Genomic DNA, 13,787 nt, shown 5'->3' on the forward strand with positions numbered 1-13,787 from the left:
TTTCTGAATCCCTCCCAGGCTTTACTTGTAATGTGGTAAGTCCAGATCAGTAAGCAAGACCTCAATACCCCTGCTGAAGCTACTTAACTGCCCTAGTCCTTTGCAGGAATGCCCTCAGAGGCTTTCCTTTACCCTTTTAATACCACTCCCCACCAAATGACCTGCTTCTGCTCTCTCTTGTAAAAAGTGGCTCTTTCTTACAGAAGTGGGGAATGCTAACAGTGGAACAGCTGACCATGCAGAAACTGCCACTGTCTGTTGCAGCCTTAGGTCTGCTGTAAACAGTAGGCCTGAAACCTACAGGGTAAAAACACCAGGAGGCTCTCCTCCAAAGCAGTTTTTAAGGTGAGGACAGGACCAGTAAAGGGTCTATTGTCTACCACCAATACCATTGTCACTAGCACCAACTTGTAGTCTAGTCCCATGAAGCCTCACTGACATGAACAGTATGCCTGGATGAGGATGAATTACCACCACGGCCCCAGGAAAGCAGAGGCTACATAGATGGCTGCAGAGGCTGGAGGTAAACAATTACCTTTCATGAAGAATCGGCAGGTGGGGCGAGGCCTCACCTTCCGGTCACTGGGGTCCTTCACTTCGCCTTCCTCCAAGTCATCATCCTGAAACAGAGGACAGTCATCTGGAGGTGAGCTGACCCACCTTGCCCACCACACCTCTCCACCAGAGCAGCAGCACAGAGATGGGTGTGGGAAGCATCCGCCTATCCACAGGCTCAATCTGAAATGCTCAGCTACACAACAGATGGTCTCCCCATCACCTATAACCTCAGAAGAATATTGTGGGAATGATGGGCTCCACTTCAGGGCAGAGCTTTGATCTGTTTCTATCAACTGTGAGCAGGCAATGGTCACACTTTGGTCTTTACTACTTTGTACACTAGCAGTGTATAAACCTAGTATTCCATGCCCTTTGAACACTACTTGTCTCTGATGAGGGAAGTCAGGTGACTGTTGATGGGCAATACCACCTTGTGGCTCATTCTTTACCTCACCATCATTTTAGAGAGATCTAAAAACTTTGGACAACAGAACCTAAGTTGTATTCCCAGGGTTCTCACAGGAAGCCAAGACCTGACCACTGCTCTGTGATCTCCCAACCACCCCTGAGCCCAGGGCCTGTCCCACCAACCTATGCCCATCAGCCTTGTCGCTGAGACTCCTTGTAGTACTCCTGTCCTGTGTTCTCTGGATAGCCCAAAATCCAGACGAGTAAGCAAAAATGCTTCCTGTCTTGGCCTGCTGACCCCATAAGACAAAAGCAGAACAAAGCCATGACAGCAAGTGAGAGAGCAACCCCAAGTCCAACACATTCGGGCTATTCCTGGTATCCTGCAGGTGAAACTAACCAAGGTATTCCTGGGACACAGAAGCACTTCTACAGGTCAGAGGGATCAGTAAGGATATCCTTGCTTTCCTGAGGTGGCAGGGGGATGCTGAGCCACACCTGCTCTGCAGGACCCGTTACTCACTAAAGGTCAGCTGCTAAGAATATCCTTGCCGGCACACACCAATAAGCAAGTGTCCAATGCAGCTGACCCACAGTCTAATGCATGCATTCCTCAACTCTTACGTGGCAGCACTGCCTGAGAGAGGCTTATCCTACAGGGCAGTCTGAAGATAAGCAGGTCTTTGGCTAGGAGACTGCACCTGAGAAGGGAGTATGGTGATACAACAATCACCTCAGACTGTGAAAAGAACAACGCATGTACTAAGCAAGAATCACAGTGGAGGTCAGATTTAAAGAAGGCATCTTCTGGGGTCCACAGATGCTCTGTGGTGACTGATAGAAGCTCTCTGCACAAGGCTACCTTCTGTTCTCCACTGTGAGCACTTCCTTTCCTATCTCAGTACAAGCTCTCATTTTACTGCATGCCTGGTCCAGCCCACCACTGACCATCTCTCTAGGAACAAGGGAGTCTGCTTCTCCTGGATCAAGAATGTCTGCTGAAGGGCCAGGGTCCTTGCCTGCTCCACCATACTCACATCTATCTCTCCATCATCAATCTCTCCATCGTCATCCTCTTTCTTCTTCTCCTTGGCGGCCTCTGTGGGTTCTTTTTCTCCCACACTCTGAACATCAGGTTTCCCTTCCTCTCCGGGAGCACTTTCCCCCTTTTCCTCCTCATCCTCTGCCCCAGCCTTCTCAGCTTCCTCCTCCTGGGCAGCAGGAGCCGGCTCCTCGGGGACCTCCTCATCATAGTCTAGCTCGTGCTCGTCCAGTTCCCGGGTTACTGAGGAGGCTTCATCCCTGAGGTCACTTGTCCGGTCTTCCTCAACATCATCCCCCTCCTCGCACAGAGATCCTGCTGGGCCCCTGCTCAGCTCATGAGCCTCTGAGTCTTGATCCTGGGACTTGGGCTCACTGGCTTGGTCTTCTTCATCAGAGTGAGTCTCCTCCTGGCTTTGCACCCTAGTTGTATTTTCCTCATCATCCAAATCAGAACCCCTTTCCCCAGCTCCATCCAAATCTTGTTCAGATCCACTTTCCCTCAGAATGTCATCATCTGAGAGCGCCGGCTGCTCTTCATCCTCTGGGGAGTGAGGATCCAGTTCAGGGCTCTCAGCCACATCCATCAGGACCCGCAGATCTGCAAAAGACAGACAGCACAGACTCAGCACAGGCCTATCCTCCTGACCCACATGCCCTCTGCCCTGAGGAGGAGGAAGGACCCAATCTGCCCTTGCTCCATACAGCCCCTCCCAAACCCACACAACTCCCCCTGGAATGCCAGCGCATAACTCCACCAGGAACGGTTGGGCCTCCACTCAGTCCTTCCTCTTGCCTGCAGCCGGAACAGGTGAAGAGAACTGACCAGTAAGGGCAGCTACTGGGATTCACAGGAATGACTACTGAAGCTTTCTATGGTGGAATGAGGTAGCACCCTAGGTCAGCCGTGTTTTTCAACTGACCCTTTTTCTCTTACTCTGCCTATCAAGCACAGCTTCTTGTCACCTCTTCAATTTCTCCCCTGTACTTAAGATTCAGACTCCAAGACTTCGTTCAGACTTGCCACCCAGCCTCCAGCATGTTCTTCAAAGGCACTGCTCTAGGACCAGTGATACCCGAACCCAAACAACCAAAGCTATCTGTTGTACAAATGGATCACGACAATATTTTTAGACATTTAAGATATATATAGATAGATTTTTTTATTTATTATGTATATAGTATTCTGCCTGCATGTATGCAGGGTACCAGATCTCATTATAGATGGTTGCGAGCCACCATGTGGTTGTTGGGAATTGAACTCAGGACCTCTGGAAGAATAGCCAGTGCTCTTAACCTCTGAGATGTCTCTCCAGCCCTTAAGTCATATTTTTAAATAAAAAACCTTTTTCTGCTGGACGGTGGTGGCGCACGCCTTTAATCCCAGCACTTGGGAGGCAGAGGCAAGCGGATCTCTGGGAGTTTGAGGCCAGCCTGGTCTACAAGAGCTAGTTCCAGGACAGGCACCAAAGCTACAGAGAAACCCTATCTCGAAACCCCCCCGCCAAAAAAAAAAAAAAAAAAACAAAACCTTTTCCTCTTTAGAAGACTCACTTCTATTTCTACAAATCCAGATTTAATCATATAATCGAAGCACATGTTTTCTGGTTTTCCCCTCCACAACTCACTGAAAGCACTTTGCTCTGCGTGGTGTAGCAGCACATGCTTATAATCACAGCACTTGGGAGCAGGAGGCTACCCCACACTACACGGCAAAACCCTGACTCAATAAAAAAGCACATGGCTGCACTTGGTTTAAAAGCGAGTTAGAGAGTAAGTATAGATGTCACACATAGCACTCAGTAGCCAGCATTGCTATCGCAGCAGCAACAGACACCAACTTACTTCATGAAGGAAGAAGAATTTGGAGTTTATCTGATTCTATATACTGAGGCTGGAAACAAACACAAACAGGCTGTTTGGTACCTAGCAAAACGCACAATTTACTCATTTTGGGATCACTATGTGTTCAGAGGTACATATATTCATGTTCTTTTTTGTTTGTTTGTTTCTTTGTTTTGCTTTTTTTCAAGGCAGGGCTTCTCTGTGTAGCTTTGAAGCCTGTCCTGGAACATACTCTGTAGACCAGGCTGGTCTTGAATTCACAGAGATCCGCTTGCCTCTGCCTCCTGAATGCTGGGATTAAAGGCGTGCACCACCACTGCCTGGCTTTATATTTATGATCTTTATAGATTATATTTATATAACTTTAAATTTATCTATTAAAGATAAAATGTATGTTTCAACTTATGCACTTTGTGGAGTGAGCACTGTGCTAAAAATTGAGTTCTGGATCTTACATATGCCATGTAGGGGCCTTTAATCCAAGCTTCAGCTCAGAACCTGAATTTGTATTTTTAAAAACTTGTAGCCTGTCGGGTGTTGGTGGCACATGCCTTTAATCCAAGCACTCAGGAGGCTGAGGCAGGAGGATCTCTGTGAGTTCGAGGCCAGACTGCTCTACAGAGTGAGTTCCAGGTCAGCCAGGAATACACAGAGAAGCCCTGTCTGGAAAAACCAAAACCATCACAGTTACTCAAAAATACACAGCAGTCAAGGTTTTCTGTTCATCTAGCAACAGGGCAGAGGAAGAAATATTGAAGGAAATTATTAACTCATCCTACCTGGGCATAATAAACACATGTCAGTTTGGAAACCTAGGATTTATGGGATGAGACAAGAGGATTGTTGAGAGTTTGAAGCCAACCTGGACTACACAATGAACTACAAAGAGAGAGAGAGAAAGAGAGAGAGAGAGAGCAAAAAGCAGTAAGAGCAAGTTCAGAAGCTATGTGCACACTCTGATCTCCGCAGAGTGCAGTGAGGGTCCTGAAGTGGGCAAGGGTGAATATCATGTAGACAGGGCTCTGTGCTTTTCCACTAAAGAAAGTTGGTGCAAAGCTCTAGTGTGGATAGGTAGAATTTTAGTAATTAAGTCGAGCTAATGCCAAGGACAACAGCCCAATATATCAACACTAAGGAAGACTGGAATTCCTTAGTGTGTAACATATGATCCCTAGCTTTGCAGTTTTTATTACATTGTATATTTTTAAGTCTTCATAGAGGCCCAAGGGACCTCTCATCTCTTTAGCTGCCTAGGGGTAGCACCTGGTACCCATAGGAAGTCAGTCATGTGGAACTTGTTACAAAGTCTCATATGAACTACTTGAAACCCAAAAATTCCTATTCTAGTATTTTATAGCTAAAGGCAACCTTGTAAACAAAGTTATCTTTTAAATCAACTGTTCCACAAAACCAAATGTCCTGTCTAATTTGGAAGTCTTACACCCATACTGTAGAAAACAAAGTCCAGCTCCAAGATGCTACCCTCCTTGTAACATACTATCTTATATATGGTTCACAAGACCTTCTAACTTGGTCACAGCCCTTTTCTGGGGCCCTGGTACAAGTTGGTTTGCTTTTGGTTTCAGTTAAATTAGGTTAATGAGTTGTTTTTCACATTTTGAAAATCTTGAAAGGAAATTCTATGGTAAGAAATGGAGACAGAGTGCCCAACTAAACAGCTGAACTTTAGTAAGAAGCAGGCTGGTGAAGGAGGGAAGGCTACTGTGTATGTCTCAGGACCATCATTTGGGCATTCTGAACTTGTGTTCCCAGACCACAGATGGAATTAGTTCTAGTCCCAGCTACTGAAGTTTTATTATAAATTCTTTTTGGATACAGACCATGAATAAACTAGGGTCTTAACAAAGCTGCGGGCTCTGTCTTTTCCTCCCTCCAAATATCAATGCACTAGACATTCACCACAAAGACACAGCCAGGCTGACTAGCTTGAGAAATCTGAAAGGCTGGTGTGCTGTTTACATGCCCACTAAACCTTCATGCCCTCCAGGTGAATTTACAGTTACTTATAGGAGTAAGTCACAAGAAGTAAGTTGACTTCTGTTTTGTGAAGGTGGTTTTTGCCTTCACATACCATAAAGTGGTTCGGTTAATGGGCCTGAAAGTACCTGTGGCTGTCCTGGTGTGTGTGTAGGGGGTGGGGGAGTCAAGATGACTCGGGATCACAGGCTGTTCTGAACAACCAATGACAGGCATGAACAAGCCTGGACATTCAAAGTCTCTCTCCCTTTCTGGCAGTTCAAAACCCCCAAATTCCACTCCACGTTAGGGATCTTGTTTCTTATATTGTACATTATTCTGTTTATCTAACTGCACCTACCATATAAACTCCAACAGCTTATTTGAAGGCTTCTGGAAGGTCTCTCCCTCAACTTTAAGTTGGGATCTTAAATTTCCAAAGGCCAAGTGTTAATGTCTTGGTTCCTAGGGACACACTACTAAGAGGTGCAGGAATCTTTCTGTAGGTAATTTTGACAGGTAAGGCCTACTAGGAATTCAATCTTTTCTTTGCTCCCCAGCATTTAACAAGAGGGTGAGTGGTTTTGCTCTATCACACTCTGGCTACCTTACCAACTGAATATGGTCTAGATTCTAGAATACACCAAACCGAGAGTCAAAATATGCTTTTTCTCCCCCTGCCTCCTTTTTTTTCTTTTTTTAAATTTTTCTTTTTGAGACAGGGTTTCTCTATGTCTGGAACTCATTATGCAGACCAGCTTGGCCTCAAACTCACAGCGATCAGCCTTCTGTCTTCTGATTGCTAGGATTACAGGTGTGTGCCACTAATCAACCTTTTCTCTGTAGGAGTTCGTCTCCTCAGGTATGTATCACAGTGACAGAACACATATACTCTTCCCACTCCTTCAGGATGAGAAAGGATGGAGGGTCTCAAAGGGCTGGCCCTCAGTAGCCTATACACCACATACTGTACTATCTGGGAGTTCTGGGAGGCCAAACTGACTCCAACCACACTACTAATGGCAGAACAGTAATGTCACACTCTCCTCACAGGTGGGTCGCTTTGAAGAACTGCAACAAACTACTTAAGAGCCTGGCCTGGTGAGCTGCCAACCCAGGTTAAAACTACTCTTGGTCAGCCAGGCAGTGTTGGCACACACCTTTAATTCCAGCATTCGGGAGGCAGAGGCAGGTGGATCTCTGTGAGTTTGAGACCAGCCTGGCCTACAAGAGCTAGTTCCAGGACAGGCTCCAAAGCTACAGAGAAACCCTGTCTTGAAAAACAAAACAAAACAAACAAAAAACTACCGCATGGAGGCAGTGAGACTATTAAATGAAGCCAATTTCTTCACATGGCTTACCACTGAGACAGGTGTTCCGCATGGGCTTCAGCAAAGGGGGATCAATAACAGACAAACACAACTTGTGGGAAACTTCTTTCTTGAGATAAGGCCTCACTATATACTCCAGCTGTCACTATGTAGACCAGGCTAGCCTCAAACTCAGAGATCCTCTCACCCCTGCTTCCCAAATGCTGGGATTCAAGGTGTGGGATACCATGCCCAGCTATGAGAAACTACATTGAACAGACCAGGTCCTATGCTGATGTCCAAGCTCTATTGTGCCTGCTTAAAATCCTCATTCACAGCTTCAATGTATACAGCAAGAATGTCAGGATTGTTGACAAACACCACTCCAAAGTGACATAAACTCAACCAAAAATTCTCTGATAAGGAGTAGTCACCTTTGTAGATGCCAAGGTATCTCTTTAAAGATCGGCAAGGCAAGAGCTTACCTGCTGGGTGTTCTGAAGTAAATCCACAAAGTTCTCTTAAAGTGTTTGTGCATTCCCCACCTACAACTGAAGAGGAGTTTCAGGCTTTGGGGCATAGTGAACTGGTTCCACAATGGCTGGGCTTCATAAGCGCTCAGATCAAACACATTCTCCTCTCGGGGGCTCAGAAATGGTAGCTGGCCTAGGGGTTGAGAATCTCAAACCCTGCCTTGGGACAGGAAATGTCAAGATGAACCAAACACCCTCTTTCATGTTCCCCAAGTGGGTCTGAAGAATTACCCATTCTTGCAAATAAGTCCTAAACAGAGCTCATTTAAAGCTACTATTGTGCCTGGCAAACGCGGCTGTCAATGTATGCGGGGGAAACTAAATCTCCAGCAGCAGCGAGACTGTTAAGTCTTAGTTTAATTTCCTCCAGCACCACAACTGTTGCTACTTTACGCCAAAGACTCCGTGTCTCTGAGCTCCCAGTCCAAGAGGCGAGGAGGTTACACTTCCTAAAGAGATGGAAGCCTCTCGGGGCACAGTGGGTACGTCCAACCTGTGCATACTTGAAGTTGCGAGAGCAAGTTGCAGGAGGCTCCAGAGAGCTCAAAGTTCTCCGTCGAGCCCGCCGACAATCCAGGCGGGCCTCCTCCCGAGCCAACCTGCGTGCTCCTCTTCCCCTTTGTAGGCGGCGAACATGTGCCACGCCGAATGGCCCGGAAGAGAAATGACAGCTTCAGGAAAACCAAGTTCACCATGGCAGACCGCGGCGCGCTAAGGCGCCGGGGCCGTCCCAGGCCGGAGCGAGCTCGCGCCTGTCCGCTGTCCCGGGCCGCGCTTCGGCCCGCGGCTGCGCACAGCCGGGAGCGCGCCCGAGCTCGGGAGGCGGCGCCGGGCTCCCGGGCCTCGCTCCCGCCGCCGCTGGGGCGGCCTCCTCCTCACAGCCCGCCGGCCCCGCTTACCTCAGTGCGAGAATGGGAGGCGGCCACGGCTCCGCTGGGATGGGGGCGGCGTGTACAGGACGTTCCTCGGCCTTTCCACTTATCACTGGTTCTAGCTTCAGGCACGACGCGGGCGGAACAAACGGGCTCCACTACCCGCGGGGGCCGGCCATTGTGCGACGTCATCAGGCCGCGACGGCCGTACTGCGGGCCGGCGGGCTTCCCTCGGTAGCCCCGCCCTCCTCGCGCTCTCTTCCGGCCTCCGGGGCCCCGCCTCCGCGGCGCGCGCTCGGGAGTCTCCGCTGCTGCGCCCGCCCACCGAGGTCGGCCTGCACCTAGCGGCGCGTGCGCAGCAGAGTCTAATGGTGGTGGCTTCCCGGGATCGGGAGCTGGTGCCAGCTGGCGAATTGTGAGCAGGGTAGGGAAAGCCCTTTGAGGCTCTTGGTGTGCGCTTGTGGACGCTTCAGGGCCTGAAAACTTGGGATTCGGTTTTGTTTGTTTGTTTTGTTGTTTTGTTCGAGACAGGGTTTCTCTATGTATCTCTGGCTGTCCTGGATCTCACTCGGTAGACCAGGCTGGCCTTGAACTCACAGAGATTATCTTGCCTCTGCCTCCCAGAGTGCTGGGAGGCGTGTGCCACCACCGCCCGACTGGGATTCGTTTTTGTCAGGCTCAAATTTCCTGTCTTATTAAATATCAGTGCTTGACCAAAAGTGTTTTGGGGACTGGAGGGTAGCTCTGAAGTAGAGACAGCACCTGGCAAGTGTGCTCAAGGCCCTGGTACGCCCCCTCTTCCCCAGAGAGGAGTTTTTGGAGATGTGTGTAGCGTTTAGAGCGGCGCTAAATATTCTTTGTCTCATTAAATGTGATTACCATGACCCAGTGTAATTGGGGCTCTGCTGCTGATGCTGGCTTAAACCCCCTTCCTCATCGCTACTGACAAAGGGTAGCGAGGCCTGACCTCTTGCAAATCTTGGAGCTGATCTTGGGTTTACATGGTTGGGGGCTGCCTGTCTTCCTCGGACAATCTCAAGGTGAAAACAACCCAATGCCCATAAATTGATGAAAGAAGGAACTGTTCTGTTCTCAGAGTGGCACATTAATTCAGCCACAGAAAGGGATGAAGGGCTGACATATGCTATAAGCACAGAGGAACCCTAGAAAGGTGCTTGAGAGAAGCCAGTCATGAAACCCAAGTGGCTGGCTATGCCTGCGAGGGATTTTTTTTCTTGATTGAATTATTTGAAGTGGCGAGACCCTCCCCCCCCACCTCCGCCTTTAATCTGGATCATTTGAGGTGAGAAGATCCACCTTTAATGTGGGCCACACCTTTTGGTGGCAGCCTATATAAAGGACATGGAAGAAGGAAGCCCTCGCTCTTTGCCTGCTCTCCCTTACTCTGGCAAGTTCATTCGTTCATTGGCATTAGGGCTACTTCTTCAGGATTTCAATGAATATTGAAGATCAGTTGAGACATCCAAGCTTGTTGGACTGAATCCAGCCTACTGGATTCTTGAACTTGGTAGCCAGCCGTTGTTGAATTGACTGGGAACCCCGACTAATTCAGTACTGAACTCGGAAATGATGAGAGGAGAGAAAGACTTCCTCCATAAGTTGTTTATGTCAGGTTTTTGGTCATAGCAAAAATGCAGTTAACAGGATGGAGTGATGAACTGGGGAACTATTTGGCCTTCTAGATGTATCTTGAATTTCCCTCCTGTTCTCAATGTGTGCTCCACCCCTGGTTCCTGACTGAGCCCATGCTAAAGATTTCCCTTCTCATTCCTGTCCCTGTTGGGGACTATCCTAGGCAGTCAGAGCCACATTTTCTAACTCAATTTCATTCACCTCCCTGATGGTTTAAGACTCCTTCTGTGGCTCCTTTTGCTATCAGATAAAACCTAAACTAATGCACCAGTTTCCCTATGACCCAGTGCTCCCAGCCCATCTCTCCGGCACCGTATCTTCTTTCCTGGCCCTTCAATTTGCCATCTAATCTCTGTCCCCAGGTGTGCAGGATAGTCTGATGTCAACTTGACACAAGCTATATTCATCAGAGAGGAGGGGCCCTCAACTGAGAAAACGCTGCCATAATATCCAGCTGCAAGGCATTGTCTTAATTAGTGATTGGTGGGGGAGGGTCCAGCTCATTGTGGGAGGCGTCATCCCTGGGCTGGTGGTCCTGTGTTCTATAAGAATGCAGGTTGAGGGCTGGAGAGATGGCTCAGAGGTTAAGAGCACTGGCTGCTCTTCCAGAGGTCCTGAGTTCAATTCCCAGCAACCACATGGTGGCTCACAGCCATCTGTACTGAGATCTGGCGCCCTGTTCTGGTGTGCGGGCATACATCGAGGCATAATAAATAAATAAATCTTTTTTTTTTTTAAAAAAAGAATGCAGGTTGAGCAAGCCAGTATGTAGCACCCACACACACACCAAGACCTCTGTATCAGCTCCTGCCTCCAGGTTCCTGATCTGTTGAGTTCCTGTCCTGACTTCCTCCGATGATGGATGATGCTGTGGAATTGTCAGTCAAAGAAACCCTCTCCCTCCCCCACACTTTGCATTGGTCATGAGGTTTCATCACAGCAACAGAAACCCTAAGACACCAACTCTAGACATGGGTCTCTCAAACTACCTGAAACTCTTGCCTGATTCACATTTATTCATCCTTAAGTCTTACCATGGCTGGTTTCTTTTCAGATACACTGGAGCTAAGTGCCACCTGCGTGGACCACTCAGTTCTGCCAATGAGGGTATGCCCTTGGCAGGGTTCCACACCAGAAATCCTGGTGGTCTCTGCTTAACAGGCCAGGCATTTCTGATGTTCGGAGCATGTGAGACTGGAGTACCTTGACCTTTGGCTCCAAGAGACATGGATGAGAACAGTCACAGAGATCTTATAGTAACTGGAAAAATGGGAAAAAAATCCTACAAATGACCCAAATATTTACCAAAAGACACTACAATACTGTAACTAATACTATATACTACTTACAATGTTGCAATGGTTAAAAATGTGAATCTTGAATACATAAAAATAATATTTGGAAGTAGGGGGTGAAGCTCAAAAATGATATTGAACTAAAAGGTCAAGTGGCAGAAGAAATACAGATGGATCATTGTTTCCACTGTGGCCAAGACCACGGTGAAAGCAACTTGGGGAAGAGAGGGTTTGTTTCAGTCACAGTTTATAATCCATCCATGGGAAAGTCAGGGTATGAGCAGGCGCAGTCATTGGAGGTTGCTGATTCCTGGCTTGTTTCTATGGTTTGCTCATCCTGCTTTCGTATAGCACCCAGGATCACCTGCCCAGGAGTGACACTGCCTCCATGATATGACTTGTGTGCAAACAATCTGATGAGGGAAGTCTCTCTGTTGGAGCTCCTTTTTGCAGGTAACTCAAGCATGTGTCGAGTTAGCAAAAACAAAACCAACTAACCAAGACAATCATGCTCACATAAGATTATGATCGTGAATATTTTTGGAGGTGTGGAGGAAGTGAAACACACATACTGTAGTAAGGAGGCCACTAGTTAGTTCCTGGCCACTCAGCCCTGAAATAATCACACAGAAACTATATTATTTAAATCACTGTTTGGCCCATTAGCTCTAGCTTCTTATTGGCTAATTCTTACATCTTAATTTAACCCACTTCTAGTAATCTGTGTATCACCACATGGCTGTGGCTTACCGGCTAAAGTTCCAGCGTCTGTCTCAGGCTGCACTTCATGGCGTCTCTCTGACTCTGCCCTTCTTTCTCCCAATATTCAATTTAGTTTTCCCCGCCTACCTCTGGCCTGCTATTGGCTCAAAGCAGTTTCTTTATTCATTAATGGTAATCACAGCATACAGAGGGAAATCCCATATCAACATACTGCCACTAGGGGTATAAATGGTGTAGCCATTTTAGAAGGCAAGAAACCAGTATGAACAGGAATGGTGGTGTATGCCTATAATCCAAGTACTTTGGAGGCTTTGGCAGGAAGATGACTTCAAAGTCAGCCAGGAGTGAATCTCTTGGAAACAACAGAGGAAATATATCAGTACGAATGCTAAGAAAACTACCTGAAGCTGGACGGTGGGGGTGCCTGCCTTTAATTCCAGCACTCAGGAGGCAGAGGCAGGCAGATCTCTGGGAGTTCGAGGCCAGCCTGGTCTACAGAGTGAGTTCCAGATCAGCCAGGACTACACAGGGAAACCCTGTCTCGGAAAACAATGACAACAAAATGCCTGAAAAGATAAAAGCATGGAAAATAGTTGCTCCTTGAGTGTGGGAAAGGAGAGAGAGGCGCTGATTTTCTAAATTGCGACTACACTGAGACAATGGGCAGTAGTAAATGTCCCAGAAAGTGTACAATCTGAGTTCTGCCAAGTTTATACCAAGAAATCCCACCTGACTGAAAACTGCCCAACCTGTTGCCATGTATGGCACACATGAGGCACGGAGTCAGAACCCTAGGTCTTGCAGTCCTAACAACATCAACTCAGCCACTCCTCCTCAACAGGCCAAGTCAACAGAGAAGCAATAATGCAAAGCAGAGGAAAGAGATTTACTTAAAGCGGCTGCCAGGCCCAGGCTCTGACCACTGTGGGTTTGGAGTGCTACCTATTGTCTCCCTGAACCCCAGAGGAGGGAAAGCTGGGAGCTCTAGGACTCACTTCCTGCTCCCCTCACTCCAGACTCATGGGATCCCAGGCCTAAATGTTGCTGTACACACTCTCAAGGCATGGACATAGCCATACATGTTTGCCCACCCTTGACTGTTGGTAAAGTCAAGACTTTCTGAAAAGCATTTGAGAAAGGACAGCATTGCAGCTCCTCTGTATGGTCAGCAGAGGGTACACCAGAGCAGGCCAGCTGCTGCTGTGTGGTTGGCCCTAATCTGGCTGGCCAGCTGTGAACTCGGCTTGTTAAAAAGGACTCACTCAGAATGTGTTGGACCTCCACGTGGTTCTGAGATAATGAGAAAGAGCCAGGCTGGATCAGCAGGGGGCCTGCTCTCAGGTGGAGGGGTTTATCAGGCCTGTCAGCTTTAGGCCTCTGTGCCCAGCTGGGATCCCACCTACCCTTACAAGGGTGTCACCCCAGGGAGGTTGGACAAAGGATCTCCAGACCTCCAAGCTTCTGGCTTTTTCTCTGGCTTCTGCATTGCAGGGCTTCAGCCACTGGTTTGGGTGAGCCAATGACTGAGGCAAAGGACCTATGTGGGAGCCGCTCCTACTCATATCCCGAAAT

General features: G+C 48.0%; 1 protein-coding gene across 5 annotated transcripts in view; it reads right to left on the minus strand.

Annotated features, from left to right (window-relative positions):
- Positions 1-8,736, minus strand: part of Zc3h18 (zinc finger CCCH-type containing 18) — a 38,423-nt gene extending 29,687 nt beyond the window's left edge. For 2 of the 5 annotated variants that reach the window (XM_041650601.1, XM_041650597.1), the window contains exons 1-3: positions 8,572-8,736; positions 2,004-2,608; positions 536-620 (exon numbers count right to left, since the gene is read on the minus strand). In XM_041650601.1, coding sequence (XP_041506535.1) covers positions 536-620; positions 2,004-2,594 — 676 coding nt within the window. In that variant the 5' untranslated portion in view covers positions 2,595-2,608; positions 8,572-8,736. Of the gene's footprint in view, positions 1-535; positions 621-2,003; positions 2,609-7,624; positions 8,143-8,175; positions 8,530-8,571 lie in introns of those variants that run through there. The other 3 variants (XM_041650600.1, XM_041650599.1, XM_041650598.1) reach the window with 3 other exon arrangements.
- Between the last annotated feature and the right edge of the window lie 5,051 nt (positions 8,737-13,787).

Source organism: Microtus oregoni, unplaced genomic scaffold (assembly GCF_018167655.1).
Source record: "Microtus oregoni isolate MIOR12 unplaced genomic scaffold, Mior012 000004F_ref0000308, whole genome shotgun sequence".
Taxonomy (NCBI): domain Eukaryota; kingdom Metazoa; phylum Chordata; class Mammalia; order Rodentia; family Cricetidae; genus Microtus; species Microtus oregoni.